At 41.3% G+C, this 17,174-nt stretch overlaps 1 protein-coding gene and 1 pseudogene across 1 annotated transcript; one reads left to right on the top strand and one right to left on the bottom strand.

The window, feature by feature from the left end:
• The first annotated feature begins 9,301 nt into the window (after window positions 1–9,301).
• Window positions 9,302–10,240, top strand: LOC106001357 (olfactory receptor 7G2-like). Its single transcript, XM_013036466.1, has one exon. The coding sequence runs from the start codon at window positions 9,302–9,304 to the stop codon at window positions 10,238–10,240; it is 939 nt and encodes a 312-aa protein (XP_012891920.1).
• Window positions 10,241–12,613: 2,373 nt separating this feature from the next.
• LOC106001347 overlaps window positions 12,614–17,174 on the bottom strand; it is a 10,916-nt pseudogene continuing 6,355 nt past the window's right edge.

Raw genomic sequence — 17,174 nt, forward strand, 5'->3', positions numbered from 1 at the left:
AACTTGCCCAGGGACCCACAGGTGACATAGAAACACTCAAAATGGAATCCTGGGCCTTTGAGGTCCAACCAAGTGACTTGTTCAATGCTTCACTAAAGTTCAGAAGTTTAAAAGCAGAGGGCTAGAGTTTGTACTCCAATTTCCTAAGGTACACTATATATAGATATATACATATATATTTATATAATTCTTTTCTGTTGTCTGCTCAGAGTAACACCCAACAGAGTTCCCTCAGAGATGGGCCTGGGTTGATATCACAGGGTGAAGAAGACTGTGAGACAAAGAAGCAAAAATCTCAGAGCAAAGGGCAGAAATGCAGGTGCGCTGAACTCTCCAGTGCTAACACTTTCTGTGGCTCCACCTGTAATATCAGCCATGCTTCCTGCAGCGGCTACAGCAAGGACACCCACAGATCTCCTCTGAGGTATAGGAAACACCAAAAGGGAAATCGACAGAGAGATCACTATTGCCCAGGGCAACAAGAACAGAAATATCATATTGGCTTGGTAGGAAAGAGACAGGTGCCCTGTGGTGGTGCAGAGGGGAATCTTATTGTCTAGATTTAATCCTAACTGCATCTACTGAGTATCAAAACAACAATAAAAATTGTGAAAAATTCAATTCTTACCTGGGCACTGATGGCTCATACATGATGTGAAGATCATGGTTCAAAGCCAGCCTAGGCAGCAAAGTGCCTGGGGCTCTTATCTCCAATTAACTGGCAAAGATCTGGAAGTGGGGCTGTGGCTCAAGTGGTAGAATGTCATCCTTGAGTGTAAAAGGTCAGGAATGAAGGAGAGGGTGACACTGTCCAAAAAAATGCACTCTTTACCTGACTTATGTAACTGCAACCCCTTTGCAAATAACCTTTATAATAACCATAACAATATATTTTAAAAGGCTAGGGACAGTGCCCTGGGCTTAAGTTGTAATCCTAAGAGCAGCACACACACACACACACACACACACACACACACACACACACACACACTTCATTCTCCTATCCTAAAATGTGTCATGATGATAAAATGTGTCATGATGATAAAGTGTGTAGATTTTCCTTATGGAGAAAATGTGTAGTGACATAGATTTTGTTTTAATTGCTCCATGAAGAAAGTGAGCTGAGAGTCTGGACTTGGAAGGCCTAGGAAAAGATTTTTTACATCATAGTGAAGGTCATCATCATCATCATAATTACTTTGGGGGGTAAAGACATGACAGAATTCCTGCATCCTGCTCTGGTGTATTCTTTGATGACTTGGAACAAGTATGGAAGGCAAACACAACAGTAGCCTTCCCACTAATACTATAAGTCAGAATACAAATGTCCTAGGGCTGTGAGATAAACTGTGCCTCCTGGTAACCCTCCCATCTAGCTACTCCAGCTATGCTGTCAGCATGGTGAACAAACCAGGTCTGCTCTCCTCCTCCATTTAGTATCTAGGAGCAGTTACAGGGCTGCACTGGGTCTTTTTTGGGAGGAGACCAAAGGATACTTAGTCATTTTATTTCATACTTCCTGTGAGATGTTCGGCTAAGTGCTCAGAGCTGGCAGGAAGACACAACCACAGGGAAGTCCTCTTGTTCCACTGGTGAGCCTGGAAGAAGCACGCACTACCACACAGACCATAGGGCTACAAGGAGCCAGGTGTAGGGCTGGGATGCAGAATGGGTTCTTATAACCAGCTGACCTGGAATCTCAATGCTCATAGCTGATCATTAGTCAAGTTGGCTCATGTATTCTAATTGCTAAAGACTCACTAATCCCATGGAGAAGGAAAGGAAGAAAATTAATTCTAGGAAGAATTTGGCCTTTTTTACCTAATGAGGCAGCCAAATTTTCTTCTTCTGATTTCTAAGTTGTAGGAATTTAATGAAGTTTAGACACTAGTTTGTGTATGTGTGTGTATATGTGTGTGTGTGTGTGTGTGTGTGTGTGTGTGGTGTCCTGGGGCTTGAACTCGGGGTCTGGGTGCAGTCTTTGAGCTGTATTTGCTCAAGGCTTGTTCTCTACCACTTGAGTCTCTACTTTCAGTTTTGTGGTAATTAACTGGGCTGGCTTTGAACTGCCATCCTCAAATCACAACCTCCTGAGTAACTAGGATTACAGGTCTGAATTATTGGTACACAGCACTAAGTGGGTTTTTTGTTTATTTTTTCAATTTAAAATGATTTTATTTTGGAATTTTAAAAAGCTATATTATTATCTTTCAATAGTTTTCACACAGAATATAAACAGTTTGCCCTATATTGTGAATAAAATATGTTGTCATATTTTTCACCTTTGTAATATATACTTTAAGGAGAACTGCAAATCTTTTCTTCCTTAGTCCTGTGTTGGAGATGGAAATTACCTGTGTCAGTAATGTCTGCTTTCCATTACTTTGAACAGTCTAGAATATCCTTTAATCTTCCAAGTTGATGTGTGGTTTATACAGTACACAGTTATTTATTTTGAATCACTTGTTAGGAAATTTGATAGTTTGCTTAAGCAACTGAGGTGTCTCTCAGATATCTGTCTTCAAAATGTGAGCCAGGTAGGCTGAGGGCTAAGCTCAGTGGTGCAGTCTTTGCCTAGCATGCATAAGGTCTGAGATTCAAGGGAAGTGATTTATGTTTCTTGGGTCTGGCTTACTTTGCTTACTATAAGTTTTTCCAAGCCTTTCCATGTCATTACGAATGGTGCAATATCATTCTTTCTGATGGAAACATAGAATTCCATTATGTATATATGCCACATTTTCTTGTTCTATTTGTCTGGTGCAGGAATCTCAATGTTTTGATTTGCATTTCCTTTATGGCCAGAGATGTTGAACATTTCTTTACGTTTAGCTAAGTAATTTCCCATGCTGAAGCTCTTTGACTTGATGAAATTCCATTTATCTAGTCTTACTTTATTATGATTCTGTATCCTTACTTAGGAAGTTTCAACCTGTGCCTAGAAGCTCTACCCCTTCTTGTAATAGTTCTGTGATATCTGGCCTTACATTGAGGTCTTTGATCCATTTAGAATTGATTCTGCTGCAGGGGGATATATAAGAACATGCCTTAAATTTTCTGCATGTTTATAACCAATTCTGCTAGCCTCAGTTTTTGAAGAAGTTGTCATGCTTCTATCCTACAATTTTTGTTCCCTTATCAAATGTTATGTGGCTAAAGGTCTGTGGGTTCATTTCTGGGTCATCTATTCTATTCCATTGGTCCTCAGGACTCTTCTTCTACCAGTACTAAGAATTTGTTTTTATTACTACAGCTTTGTAATAGTGTTTGAAGTTTGGTATTGATATGATTTCCCTCATTTGTGGTAATTAGAATGTGCCTTTAAATTGACAGGTAAACACACTGGATGGTAAAACACAAAAAATACACTTGCACATGATAAATTATACAGGACTCTGGACATTATATTATACAGGACATTTTACACAGTTCTCAGGTCCTGAGTTCCATCATAGTATTGACAAAAATGAAGGAAAAATGAAGGAAAGAAGGAAGGAAGGAAGGAAGGAAGGAAGGAAGGAAGGAAGGAAGGAAGGAAGGAAAGAAAGAAGGAAGGAAGGAAGGAAGGAAATGAGGGAGGGGGAAAGAGTGAGGGAGATAGGAATGAGAGATGAAGGAAGAAAAGACCCTCACTCAAATTTATTATTATTTTTAATATCATCATCATCATCTTAATCAGCATCAACATCATTTGCCAATCTTGCAGCCTGGGATCTATCCTTGAGCTTGACTTTATTTTCACTTAAGGCTAGCAGCCTACTGCTTGAAACATAGCTCCACTTCTGAATTTTAAGAGGTTAATTGGAGCTTAGAGTGTCCCAGATGTTTCTCCTTGGGCCGGTTTCAAACCATGATCCTCAGATCTCAGCCTCCTGAAGAATTTTCTTTTTCTTATTGAAAGTGAAAATATGTTTTTCCCATGTATGTCAAAGATAGCATAATGATCTTAAACCACTCATATCTGATAGCAATTTTCAGATAACATAGTTGGTCAAAGCTATTATTGCTGGAACAATGTATGTTCTGCCATGAAGTTTTTTCCATAATTGCTTATACTCATATCCTTATGGATGTGACCATAACTAAAATGTGTTAGGGGTTGATTACTATGTGAAACTAAGGAAATAAAAAAAGAAATTTTGTAACAAAAAAATCAACAGTTGATGGAACTGATTAAACTAATACTTAGCAATGTACAAAAAGTACTATTAAGATCCCAAATTATGCTACTGAATTTAAAAATACGAAAATTTGAATCAGGTAACTAGTGGGGGATGTGTGGGTTTGGGAGAGATGGGGGAGAATGGGTTAAGATGGGGAAAGGGTTAACACTGATCAAAATGCATTGTACCCACCAACTGCCATGTTGAACAGAAACCTCTTTGTTCAACTACTTCAAAATAATTTCAAAAAGCAAATTAAAAATAAAAAGAAGTGTGGCCCTGTTGGAGAGTGCTAGCCAATGAGTGAAAGCAGCAGGTACTGAATTTTTGAGTTCTGGTCTCAAACTGACAATAAATGGTTGAATGAATGAATAAGTGAATGAGTGAATGAATGAATGAAATTGATCTGACAAAGAATACCATGAGAAATTATTTTATCTTGGATACCTGAAGGCTTTCTTCCTTCTGGAATACTTCTCCCTTCTATTTGCATTGTGTCCTGTGTTTTGAGAGTTCCATCTTCAGAATCAAAGTGAAAACTTTTGCACCTCTGTGTCTCACCAGTCTGCCATCTCCTTGTTCTAGTGTATATATTTTTTGGGATGTACATTAGTTCGGCATTTACTGACTGACTTTAAAAGATTGCGATGGGGGCTGGGAAGGTGGCTCAGTGGTAGAGTGCTTGCCTTGCATGCCTGAGGCCCTGGGTTCGATTCCTCAGCACCACATAAGCAAAAAGAAAAAAAAGCCGGAAGTGGAGCTGTGGCTCAAGTGGTAGAGCACTAGCCTTGAGCTGAAGAGCTGAGGGACAGCACCCAGGTCCAGAGTTCAGGCCCCACGACTGGACCCCCCCCCCAAAAAAAAGATTGCAATGGTTTCCATGATGTTTAATCCAGTCCTTCAAATGCTGAACTCTTTGGTCAACTCTCTGGGGGATCAAGGTAATGAAAGTTACCTTGAGGAATCTCATCCATAGTTTTGTTTCCATCGATGTGCCCATGTGTCCTTTCCTTTGCACAGAGTTTCTGGAGTAAATCAAAGGTAGTGTATTTCCTGAGTCAAATTTCTGACTCTTTCATGCATCTTCTGTAAAGAGGGAGACTATAATGACTAGGTGACTTTTGACTTTGTTAGAAACCCTACTTTTCTTATCTCAACATATTGTTATAAATGCAGAATTAACTTGTAACACTTTTACATTAATTTGCAATTTTATTCAACAGACGTGAGAGCCAACATCCATAATACCATAATAAATATGTGATCTGTAACACATGTATATATAGTTATGTTTATAAGCACATAAATATATATAATAGTTAATTTATGTTATATATATTTATTTAATATATGACATTTACATATTTTATAATACAAATAAATAAATAAGATAATGATACTGATATATTATTTGCATTTATTATTGAATATTTATATTATAGTATATATAAGTAAATGTGATTTATAATATATATATTTAGTACCATATTAAATAAATAATTTTATAAATTTAGAAATTTATGCAATATAAATTATACTATAACATATAAAATTTGTATTAATCAAGTAATGATTAATTATTAATTAAATATTATGGAAGACATAATATAGAAAATGTATACATATAAATATATTTCTCAAAGTAAATATCCGATCAAGTATGCTGCTAGTATCTCAGTGGGCCACTGCCAGACAGCCCTGTCCTTTCTTCCCATTCTGCAAATGCTTCAGTCAAGATTTCTTAGCATGTCCAAGACTGCATTGATGACTAAATGACACAGTTTAAAGACCTGGATCCCATGACAACTGGGATGATTCTGAAGGTTCATTTCCCTTGCAAACTCTCTGGTAGGGCAGAGGGCAATGACTGCCTGTGCATTGCAGGTGAAATTATGCCCAGTTATAGAGTTTCCATCCCTTCCAGCTCTTCTACTTCCTGGTATAAGTGACAAGCTCTGTGTAATGGTATAGAGCCTATGTACATCATTCTGTTATTATAAGAAAAGCATGTATTTTAGATGTTTCAAAATTCTATGAATCATATGTTCTAGGGAATAAGATTAGATGATTGTCAACAATACCACACAACAGTCTGATGAGGAGCTGCTTCTCTGAGACAGTAAGACAGTAAGATATTAAGACAGACAGTGAGAAAATGTTGGAAATATTCTTGAGTGAATGCTGAGCCTATGAAAAAGTAGAGGCAGCAGGAAAATGGATGGGTCTAGAATAAACCATGTTAAGTGAGATGAGCCAAGCTTAGAGGGGAAAACGTGCATGTTTTCTCTGATATGTGAAGTGGGATCTACAATATAACTGGACATGATAACTTATACAGGACTCTAGACATTCACACACAGACTAAAAAAGGTTACCCTTAGGGAACTCACAGGCATAACTCCTCAAAACATTTAAAATACTTTTTATTGAAATGAATTCCAGGAAATTGAAACATGGTTTTGTTTTGTTTTGTTTTAGGGGGTGTTGGGACTAAGAAGGGATGCAGAAGAGGAGGGAGGAAGTTTGAACAAATGCTACCATGCTATTCAGTAGACACTATGTGAAAGCTGAACAATGCAACTTGTGGGAAGAGACAGGAGGGGGAAACTGGGAACAAGAGAAGGGAAAGGTGACTTTGTCCAAAATTACATTTTAAAAAGTAGAAGCAACACTCAATGCCTTGAGTAGAGCCCAACTTAACAAAAGAGGTCAAACTCTTGTATTCTGTGCTGGTCTGCTTTCTCTCTTATTCTAGTGCCAGCTTTTTACCATTAGAGAAAACTGAAATTTCCTCCTTTTGCACTAAACTTATCTGTGATTGCCATCCATCATGTGTGGGACTTGTTCAGTGTGACACTCAGGATTAAGGCAAAAGTTGATTCTCAACCTGTATCTTGGATAATTTGGCTTTAATTCTGAAATCCACTGTCCCAAATGTGTGGAAGAATGTGTGGAAGTATTAATTGTGTCTGAGGATGATTATTATTGAAAACTTTGGTTTAGCCCAAAATACTACTGTGGGATTTATTAGGGGGAAAAAACGTGATGTATGCCAGCTCTTTAAAAGATGGCACTGAGGTGAAAGAATGGAGAAAATTGGATGATGCAAGCCTGTCTTTCTGAGTCCAGGGAGTGGCCATCTTGGATTCCATGCTTCTCTATGTTTGGACTGCAAGGACATTAGCCCCCTGGGATATGAATGATGATAACATTGCTACTTTAACAAGGAGCTTTGGACATTGAGTCTGCAGGGACACAAAGTCTGCAAAATGTAGGTGTGAGACGACTCAGCAGCCTAATAAAGAATCCAAATTGGAGTCACTTCTTCGGAGGCAAATAATAGCTGATGAGGCCTCTAAGACATAGCAGGTCTAGGAGCACTTCCTGCATTTGTATCTTCCATCCTCAATATCCAGGTGAGACAGCCTTTGGATACCATTCTCTCCAAAATGAACCAGGTAACAAGTGGTCACTTTGTTAATATACTGCAAGTGAGGTCAGGTGGAATTTGGACGTCAGGTTCTGTTTAACTGGAGCTGTCCTTCATTTTATTCTATATTCCCTCCAAATGCATTTGGTTACTACTGAAGTCTTCTTTCACTTTTCTTTCTACAGGAAAAAATTTCCTTGAGGTAGTTATAGGCATTCACATTTGCTTCTTTGGTGTGTGTGTGTGTGTGTGTGTGTGTGTGTGTGTGCATGCGTGCTGGCCCTGGAGCTTGAATGCAGGACTCAGGTACTGTCCCTGAGTTTATCGTTTGCTTGTTTTTGCTCAAAGGCTAGCCCTGTACCACTTGAGCCAAAGTTCCACTTCTTTTTAGTAGTTTAGAGGAGATAAAATTCTTATGGACTTACTTGCTTGGGCTGGTTTTGAATTGTGATCCTCAGTTCTCAGCCTCTGAGTAGTGTTGCAGGCATAAGTAACAGGTGACCAGCTCATGTTGGCATTTTATCATGCATATATGGATCTCTTTGCTCATTTTTGTCTGTGACTGATATTGCAGGCACATGAGCAGTAAAATTTCATATAAATATGCTGGCAGGATAAAAATTCATATTATTTTCCTCTGAATGCTTTTATTCTATTCATTTCTCCTCATAAGTCATCTCTCAGGCTTCCCACACTCTATATTAAATAACTGATTAACAACACATTGGTTTAGAGATAGATGTCTGCACATTGCAAAATGATCATGACAGTCAAGCAATCACTTCATCCGTCATGGTTTTTACCAACAGAAAATTCAAGTTCCTGTACAGGTGAAGATATTTCCCCATCTACAGAAATACTCTTGAGCCTAGATTATATTTGGCATGTGTAAATCTAATACTGTTTAAACAATACACTCATATATTTATACATGGAATATGTATCACTCTCACACACATATAGATAAAGATATAGATTAAAACCATGTTCATGGTCTTCTCTGTGAAGGCTGGCTTGGAACTACAACTTTTAGATCTTAGCCTCCTGAGTTGTAGAAATACAGGCATGAGCCACCAATGCCCGCGTGGCATATATTTTAAAATATTTGAAATAATATGTAAAATATTGCAGCAGCTAATCAAAATCAAGTTATGTCAGGTGCCAGTGGCCTGAGCTTATCATCTTAGCTACTCAGAAGACAGTGATATGAGGATCCAGGAAAGAACCAGTATTGCAGAAGACATAATTCATAAATTTACTCTTGATTTTTAATTAACTTAAAAATAGGAGATGATCCTAACAATAACAATATCAATGGCTTACAATTTGTTTTATTCTGGACACTGGCAAAATGTATATTGACAGTTGTCATTTAATAAAACTTGTTTTCAAAACAGGACTGAGACAGCGGGTGATTGAATAGAGAAGGAAAGGAGGAAGTAGAAGACTAATGTTAATTCAAATATAGATGAAGATTTCTTTTATAATTAACAGGTTCTCAGTACTCACTATTGTAGTTTTAAGTTCAGCAAAGTCTGCAGGTCCTCAGAGTCAGTAGACATCAAGCAATAAGTCTTGAGTTGGCACCTCAAATTATTTTCCCAATTTTCTTATTAAAGTAAACATCTCTCCCACTTTCTGAGGATACTGCTGAGCATACCATATAAATTATCTTTTACCTTATCTTTCCTCTCAGGTTCATGTATAAATGGAAAGTGTAAATCAGACAGACATGTTAGAATTCCTTCTCCTGGGTCTCTCAGACAATGCTGAACTCCAGCCTCTCATCTTCAGTCTCTTCCTGTCCATGTACCTGATCACCATCCTTGGCAACCTGCTCATCATTCTGGCCATCATCTCTGACCCTCACCTCCACACCCCCATGTACTTCTTCCTCTCCACCCTGTCCTTCAATGACATCTGTTTTATTACAACCACCGTCCCCCAGATGCTGGTGAACATCCACACACAAGACCAGAGCATCACGTACATAAAATGTCTCTCTCAAGTGTGTTCCGAGTTGATTTTTGGTAGTTTAGAAAATTGTCTCCTTGCAGTGATGGCCTATGATCGCTATGCGGCCATTTGTCACCCACTTAAGTACCCAGTCATCATGAACCCCCACATCTGTGTTCTGTTGGTTCTTGTCTCTCTGCTCATGAGCATAGTGTATGCCCTCCTCCACACTCTGATGGTGTTACGTCTGTCCTTCTGCACACACCTGGAAGTCCCCCACTTCTTCTGTGAGCTTGCACAGATCATCAAGTTAGCCTGTTCGGACACACTCATCAATAACCTAATGATCTATGTAGCATCTAGTCTATTCGCAGGTGTTCCTTTCTGCGGAATTATTGTCTCCTATATTCACATTGTGTCTTCAGTCTTGAGGATGCCATCATCAAGAGGAAAGTACAAAGTGTTTTCCACCTGTGGGTCACACCTGTGTGTGGTTTCCTTGTTCTATGGGACAGGTTTTGGGGTGTACATCAGCTCCGCATTCGTTGAGTCCCAGAGGAAGACTGCAGTCGCTTCTGTGATGTATTCTGTAGTGACACAGATGCTGAATCCCTTTATCTATAGTTTAAGGAACAGAGACATGAAGGAAGCCTTCAGGAAACTTAGTAATTATTTGGCTTCTCCTTTGTAATATGTCATCATTTGCTTTGAATCTGGGAGAGTAAATTAAAATAAACAGAGATCTTGGAACCAGGATGCATTGTTCCTTGTCAATACATCATGCAAAACAAAAACACTATTAAAAAAAACCAAGTTCATTTTACGCTTGCTTTATGGCAAATGATGTCATGTTTGACATGTCATTCTCCAACAATACTTTTCTCTCTTCAGTTTTCAGAGAAACAAGAGTTTTAGCCAAAATTTTTGAGCTGTAATGTTAGGCAAAAGGTCATTGAAAAAGTAGCAATAATGATATAACAAGTAACTGTGGTTCTGTTTCAAAGAATGGTTTCCACCTAATTTTAATTTTCCATAGCTTCAAATGTCACATAAGGGGGTTAGAATCTAATGTGTCTAGTTATGTGTTCATTGATGCACATTAGAGTCAATAGGTTCAACCCATCCATCATTCTCCCCATACCATCTACTCCTCCCCCAGACTCATTTCAGGTTTCCCATGTCCTTTGTCACATGAGTGCATTGAATATTTGGGCTCTATTTGTCTTGGTTCCATTTTCAGTCCATGTGAATTACATTCCATGGTTCTTTTACTCTGAGGAAACCTAATGAGCATTTGTGTCCTTTGAAGCAATTTCTGGGACTTGGTTCTGATAAAGCACATTCCCCTGAACATTCTAGGACATTCTGGGTGTTTTTTGCATCTCTCAGTCAATTATTGAAAAAGAAATATGAGAGTGATGTTTCATGTCATATCCAGAGTGGAAGGCTAGAAGTGGGATAGCAACACTAAGTAGCTTTAAGAAGGTACAAAAACTTGAAAAAACTATTCAGTGAAGTAAGTCAGACCCAAATAAACAGGCTCCAAGGTTTCTCTCATTTGTAATACTTAGTATATACCTAAGATAGTCCTAGCAGAGGTTCACAATAGCCCAATAGCTATTTATGTATGACCACATGAAATGATGCTAATTTTAAAAAATGGTACAAAAGATCCAGGCACCAATGGTTCATAATGTAGTCTTAGCTATTGAGGAGGCTGAGATCTGAGGATTGATGTTTGAAGCCAGCTTGGGCAGGAAAGTCCTTCAAAGTCTTATCTGTCCACTATCTTCTTTCCAAAAAGAAGTTGGAAGTGGAGGTTAAGTTCAAGTGATAGAGCACCAGACTTCAGAGAAAAAACTCAGGAACTGTGTCCTTTGACTTCAAACTCCAGGACTAACACATACACAACATTTGGTGCTAATCTTTTTACCCCTTTTCTGGTCAGTTGTAGGGTTGAACTTAGGGACTGAGCTTTTCTGCTGAAGAATAGAACTGTACCACTTCAAGATTCATCTCCACTTGTGATTTCCTGGTGGTTATTTGGAAATAACAGTTTCAAGGACTTTCCTGCCCAGGCTGTAAGATCTATCCTCAAGAAAGGCAGAGGGGACAGGCACTGGGTGTCCACAAGGTCACATGGTAGGACACCCTTGAGGCTGGAGAAGGGCTTGGAGAAGCGTCCCTCCTTTTTCTGACAAGGCTGCTATGATGTAAGCACTGGAGTAGCAGCATCCTCCCAACCGTTGCTATGGTGACGATGGTGTCCCGAGCACCCAGCAGACCCAAGGGCCTGGGGCACTGTCACTGCAGTTTTGGGACCTAAATGCTGAGGAGGTGGCACACAATAGCTTCTCCATGTCTCGGAAGGGAACTGGGGGCCATAGTGGGGTAGACCAAAGTTTCAGACTGGGACACCTCAACGCCAGAGGCCTCAAGATGCCGGTATGGGGCCGGCGAGGCTGCACAGAGCCCACAGCCGCCGTTTACCTCCGCGCCCGCGCCGCAGGCTCCGCCGGGCCGCACAGGGAGCACCGGCAATGCAGGCCGTCATCCCGCCATCCCCGCGCGGCTGCCTGGCCTCGGCCGGACGACCTGCTGAGGTGGCGACGGTTGGAGGTCCAGACAAGAGCAGCCCAGGGCGAATGGCGGCAGCGGCGGCGCGGCGGCGCCGGCCACAGCAGCGGCTCGTGTGGAGACACGGCAGTGGCGTCCACAGCAGAGGCTACACGGGCAGCGCTGGCAGCGGTTATGGTGGCAGATGCAGGAGTTTGTCATGAAGATGACTGCAGCCATGGAGACTGCATCGTCCAAAGCAATGGTTTGAGGGCCAAAGCAATGGCAGCACCTGTACTGTCATCCCACAAACCGGCCGGCCGGCCATGGCGGCGGCGGCGGCCATGGCGGGGACCCAGGACCCCATAGGCCCCGTGCAGGGCACCAGGAGTTGAGAAGCTTGCGTGGTATGGCATCCTTGACTGGGGTTGGAGTGACAGAAGCACCCCGACGTTCCTCAAGGTCGTTAGGACGAGGGCACAGGGCAGCAGCGTCCTCACAACCGTTGCTACGGTGACGATGGTGTCACAAGCAGGCACCGACCCAAGGCCCTGGGGAGCTGTCGCTGCTGTGTGGGCGCCCAAAAGCTGAAGAGGCGGCACCCAGTGGCCTCCCCGTGCCTCACAGGGGAGCACAGAACCCCGATCAGAGCTCGCCGTGGGTTTTCCACAGGGCAGCCCCGAGGCTGCACCTTGGCAGCAGTGGCCTAGTGGCGGTTGCTCTACTGGCAATGATGACGGGCCCAACCCCCAGCTTCAAGCAACAGTGCTGGTCACTTCATTGTGACGGAGCAATGACAGCCACAAAACTCAGGAAATTCATCCCTTCCCTTTTGCACACTTTCATCCCTTCCCTCAGTCTCTCCTAGTCAGTGCCATCTCCAACTCCAATTTGTATAGTTCACGTTCAACAGGTGCTGGGGAGCATCCATGCTGCATTTGTTCACCTTTTCCCTTTGAGTTCTGTGCCCCCTCTGACCTCCCAAAGATACGCAGAGGAACAAACAAGACAGAAAACAGAAGTAACAACAAGGAAAGAAAAGAAGGAAAGAAGAAAAAGAAGATAGTCATGGTGACTCCTAATCCTCTTATGCAGAGATCACTGCAATAGAAATTTTGGTTCAACTGGTGCCATAAAAATACACAAATAGGGCTGGGAAGGTGGCTCAGTGGTAGAGCGCTTGCCTTGCATGCCTGAGGCCCTGGGTTCGATTCCTCAGCACCACATAAGCAAAAAGAAAAAAGCCGGAAGTGGCACTGTGGCTCAAGTGGTAGAGCGCTAGCCTTGAGCTGAAGAGCTGAGGGACAGTGCTCACGCCCAGAGTTCAGGCCCCACGACCGGACCCCCCAAAAAAGAAAAAAATACACAAATAGTGGAGATTGTAACACTCAATTTTCCTTTTCCTTCTGGCCCTAGCATTTTAATTTGTTCTCTAGGTTATTAAATGCTCTCATCAAAGAAGAATTTAATTTCCTTGTGGCTTAGTTGAATTTTCAAATCAGTTAGAGCAGGCAGAAAAATTTGTGCCTTGCAAACTTAGTGTCCTTCCTCCCAGCCTAACATTGGGAGAAGGGATTTGCTTTGTGTGGTAGCGTAGGAAGGAGATGGCTGGTTTCTGTAGATTGGAATCTCTGCAAGGGAGCTTGTGTAGGTGGGAATGTGACCTGTCTGGAATCAGTGGCTTTTCCCAGAGGGCAAGCTCATTAGATACTCTTTTAGCCCACTCTGGAGAAAAAAGAAGATACAAGGTTTCACTGTGCTTTCTTTGAGGTCACTCCACCAGTCACCTAACTTCCTCTCACAAGGCTCTATTTTCAAAAGCTTCCAAAACCTTTGGATATTGCTACAGATAGTAGACCAAGTCTTGAATATGCAGATTTAGGAAATATTCAAGATGCAAAGTATAAAATCAAGCAATGTTCACACATGAAGCATCGTCATCAAAACTACCAAAATTTACAAGTATGCGTCCAATTCTAAGTGCTTGGTTTTGCAGATTTTCCTGATCTACAAGTCAAAACATGACAAACATATGTGTGTATGTATGTATATATATACACATGTATATATGTATATATATATATATATGTATATATATATAAGGCTGTTATTCTCGGCAGCCTCTGAAGGGCTCTCTTGATGTCTCTGTTCCTCAAACTGTAGATGAAGGGGTTCGGCATGGGAGTGACCATGGTGTACATCATAGAGACCACCATCACCTTCCTGGGGAAAGCTGCGAAAACAGAACTGCAGTATGCCCCGATGGCTGTCCCATAAAACAAGCACACAATGGACATGTGAGAGCAACAGGTAGAGAAGGCTTTGTATTTTCCACTGGCTGATGGGAATCCCAAGAATAGAAGAAACAATGTGAACATAAGAGTACAGGATCCCCGAGACTGGAAGGCCACCAAAGACTGAAGCAAAGAAAAAGATGAATATGTCAGTATTGCCAGTATTATCACAGGCAAGCTTAAGGAGCTGAGGAGGGTCACAGAAGAAATTTGGAATTTCTATGTCTGTACAGAAGTTAAATTGAGACACTCTCAAGCAATGCATCAGGGAGCCCAAAGGACTGATGGAAAATGACCAACACGCCACAGAGGTGAGGCGTCATAATGATGGGGTAGTGGAGAGGGTGACAGATGGCCACCAAGCAGTAATAGGCCATCACTGTCAAGAGTAGACTGTCCAAGCAACCGAACAAAACAAGACCACTTGAGTTAGGCAGCCAACATAGCTAAGCTAATAGGTTTTCTGTGAGTCTGGAGATTCTGCAGCATCTTGAGGATGGTGCTGCTATTGAATCCAGTGTCAGCTCTGGACAGGTTGGAGAGGAAGAAGTACATGGGGGTGTGGAGATGGGTGTCAGAGGTAACAGCCAGGATGATGAACAGATTCCCAAGCACTCTGATGAGGTACATGGACAGCAACAGGCCAAAGAGGGCAGGCTGCAGGTCTGGATCCTCTGTGAGGTCCAAGAGGTAAAGTTTCAAGAACTTTGTCATGTTCTGTGGCTCCATGTAGCTAGGACACCTTTTGAAAAACAGGATAGATTATTGGAATATAGAGTATACATGCCACTGGCTAATTATCTGTATTTTGCATTCCATGTAACTCAGTGAATGTCTACAGTCCTATATAATTTATCATGTCCTAGGGTGTTTATATGTATGTTGGTATTTAATAAATGTATTTACTTTCAGATTTATAAGCACATATAGCTCTGTGCATATGATCATATAGAATATTTTATAAAATGAACTCCAAGAAAAGGAAATGAGAATTTTTTAGTTGTTGTTGTTTTTGTTTTCCTTTGTCTTGTTTGTTTGTATTTGGAAGGGTAAGGGGATGAAAGTGTAAAGAAATTCAACAGTAGTATTTACTAGACACCATGTGAAAAAAGAACTTTACATCTTCTGGGTGGGGACCAGAGTTAAAAATTGAGAAAGAGTGAGTCAAGGGGAGACACGGTTCAAAAAAAAAGTACTCATTACTCATTATCTGAGCCATGTAACTGTAACACCTCTGTATATCAACTCTACAATAACAATAATAATAAAATAAGTTTAAAAATCTACTCAGGCTTGAGCATTTGAAATGAGGTTCATGTGGAAGAGGCAGCTGCATCTTTGGGTTGATTTAGTGGATTCTTTCAGAAATGGAAGTGTAGTTCAATGGTCCACAGCTTGTTCAGCATGCCCATTATCCTGGTGTAGACCTCTAGTAGTACATTGAAACAAAGAAAGACCTAAAGAAGGTAGAAAGGAAGGGAAGGAAAAAGGAATGAAAGGAGGAATAGATAAATGGAAGAGAGAAAAGTAGGAAGTAAAGGAAGGAAGGGAAGGAGAGTAGAAGAAAGGAAAGATAGAGGGAGACAGGAAGGAAAAGGGAGGGAGAGAGGAAGGAAGATAGGAAGGAAATAAGGGAAGAAAGGAATGGAAAGAAGGAAGGAGGGAAGAAGGAGGGAAGGATGGAAGGAAAAGAAAAAGGGAGAAAAGAGAAAGAAAAGAGATGGGAGAGGAAGGAAACAGTGAAACTGGGTGGAGGTAGGAAGGGCCTTGGAGAGAACTATAGTTCCTCAGCCTCCCTGTCTTCCTGGTCACCATATGACATTTACTTCTACATTTACATTTACAGCTGTGATTTGTAGACACAAACATGAGAGCAAAGAAAATAAACTCAAGTACAAAGTTTGCCTGAATGTGAGAAATCATTCTATTAATGCAACCAGAACCTTGTATTTTTCAGTATTTCTCCATTCTAGCTGACTGTTACAACTCTTTGTTTGTTGGCTTTCTTTATCCTGAGATCTGAGGATCATGGTTCAAAGCCAGCCCAGGCAGAAAAGTCCATGAGACTCTGATCTCCAATAAACCACTAATAAACCAGAAGTGCCATGGCTTAAGAGGTAGAGCACTCGCCTTGAGCTGAAGAGCACAGGCATAGCACCCAGGCCCAGATTTCAAGCCCCATGACCGATTTAAAAAAATCCTTTGCAATAGGCAGTGCAGAGATAAGAAAATATCTCCTCTCTACCTTTGGAGGGCATCAGTGGATTAAGAAATACTTTTTCCAAGCTGGAAGCTGATGGAGGCTCAAGCATATAATACTTGCTACTCAGGGCTGGGAAGGTGGCTCAGTGTTAGAGTGCTTGCCTTGCATGCCTGAGGCCCTGAGTTCGATTCCTCAGCACCACATAAGCAAAAAGAAAAAAAGCCAGAAGTGGTGCTATGGCTCAAGTGGTAGAGCGCTAGTGCTATGGCTCAAGTGGTAGAGCGCTAGCCTTGAGCTGAAGAGCTGAAGGACAGAACCCAGGCCCAGAGTTCAGGCCCCACGACCAGGACCCCCCCCTGCCAAAAAATAATCCTTGCTACTCACTGAGATCTGAAGATATTGGTTTGAAGTCAGCCCAGATAGGGAAGACTGTGAGACTCATTGTGTCCAATGAACCAACAAAAGAACAAAGAAAAGGAAGGAAGAGGAGGAAGGAAGGAAGGAAGGAAGGAAGGAAGGAAGGAAGGAAGGAAGGAAGGAAGGAAGGAAGAAAGGAAGGAAGGAAGGAAGGA

This window comes from Dipodomys ordii, unplaced genomic scaffold (genome assembly GCF_000151885.1).
Source record: "Dipodomys ordii isolate 6190 unplaced genomic scaffold, Dord_2.0 Scaffold288, whole genome shotgun sequence".
Classification (NCBI taxonomy): domain Eukaryota; kingdom Metazoa; phylum Chordata; class Mammalia; order Rodentia; family Heteromyidae; genus Dipodomys; species Dipodomys ordii.

Coding starts and splice junctions, on each gene's coding strand:
- LOC106001357 (XM_013036466.1), top strand. CDS start 9,302: ATGGAAAGTGTAAATCAGACAGACATGTTAGAATTCCTTCTCCTGGGT.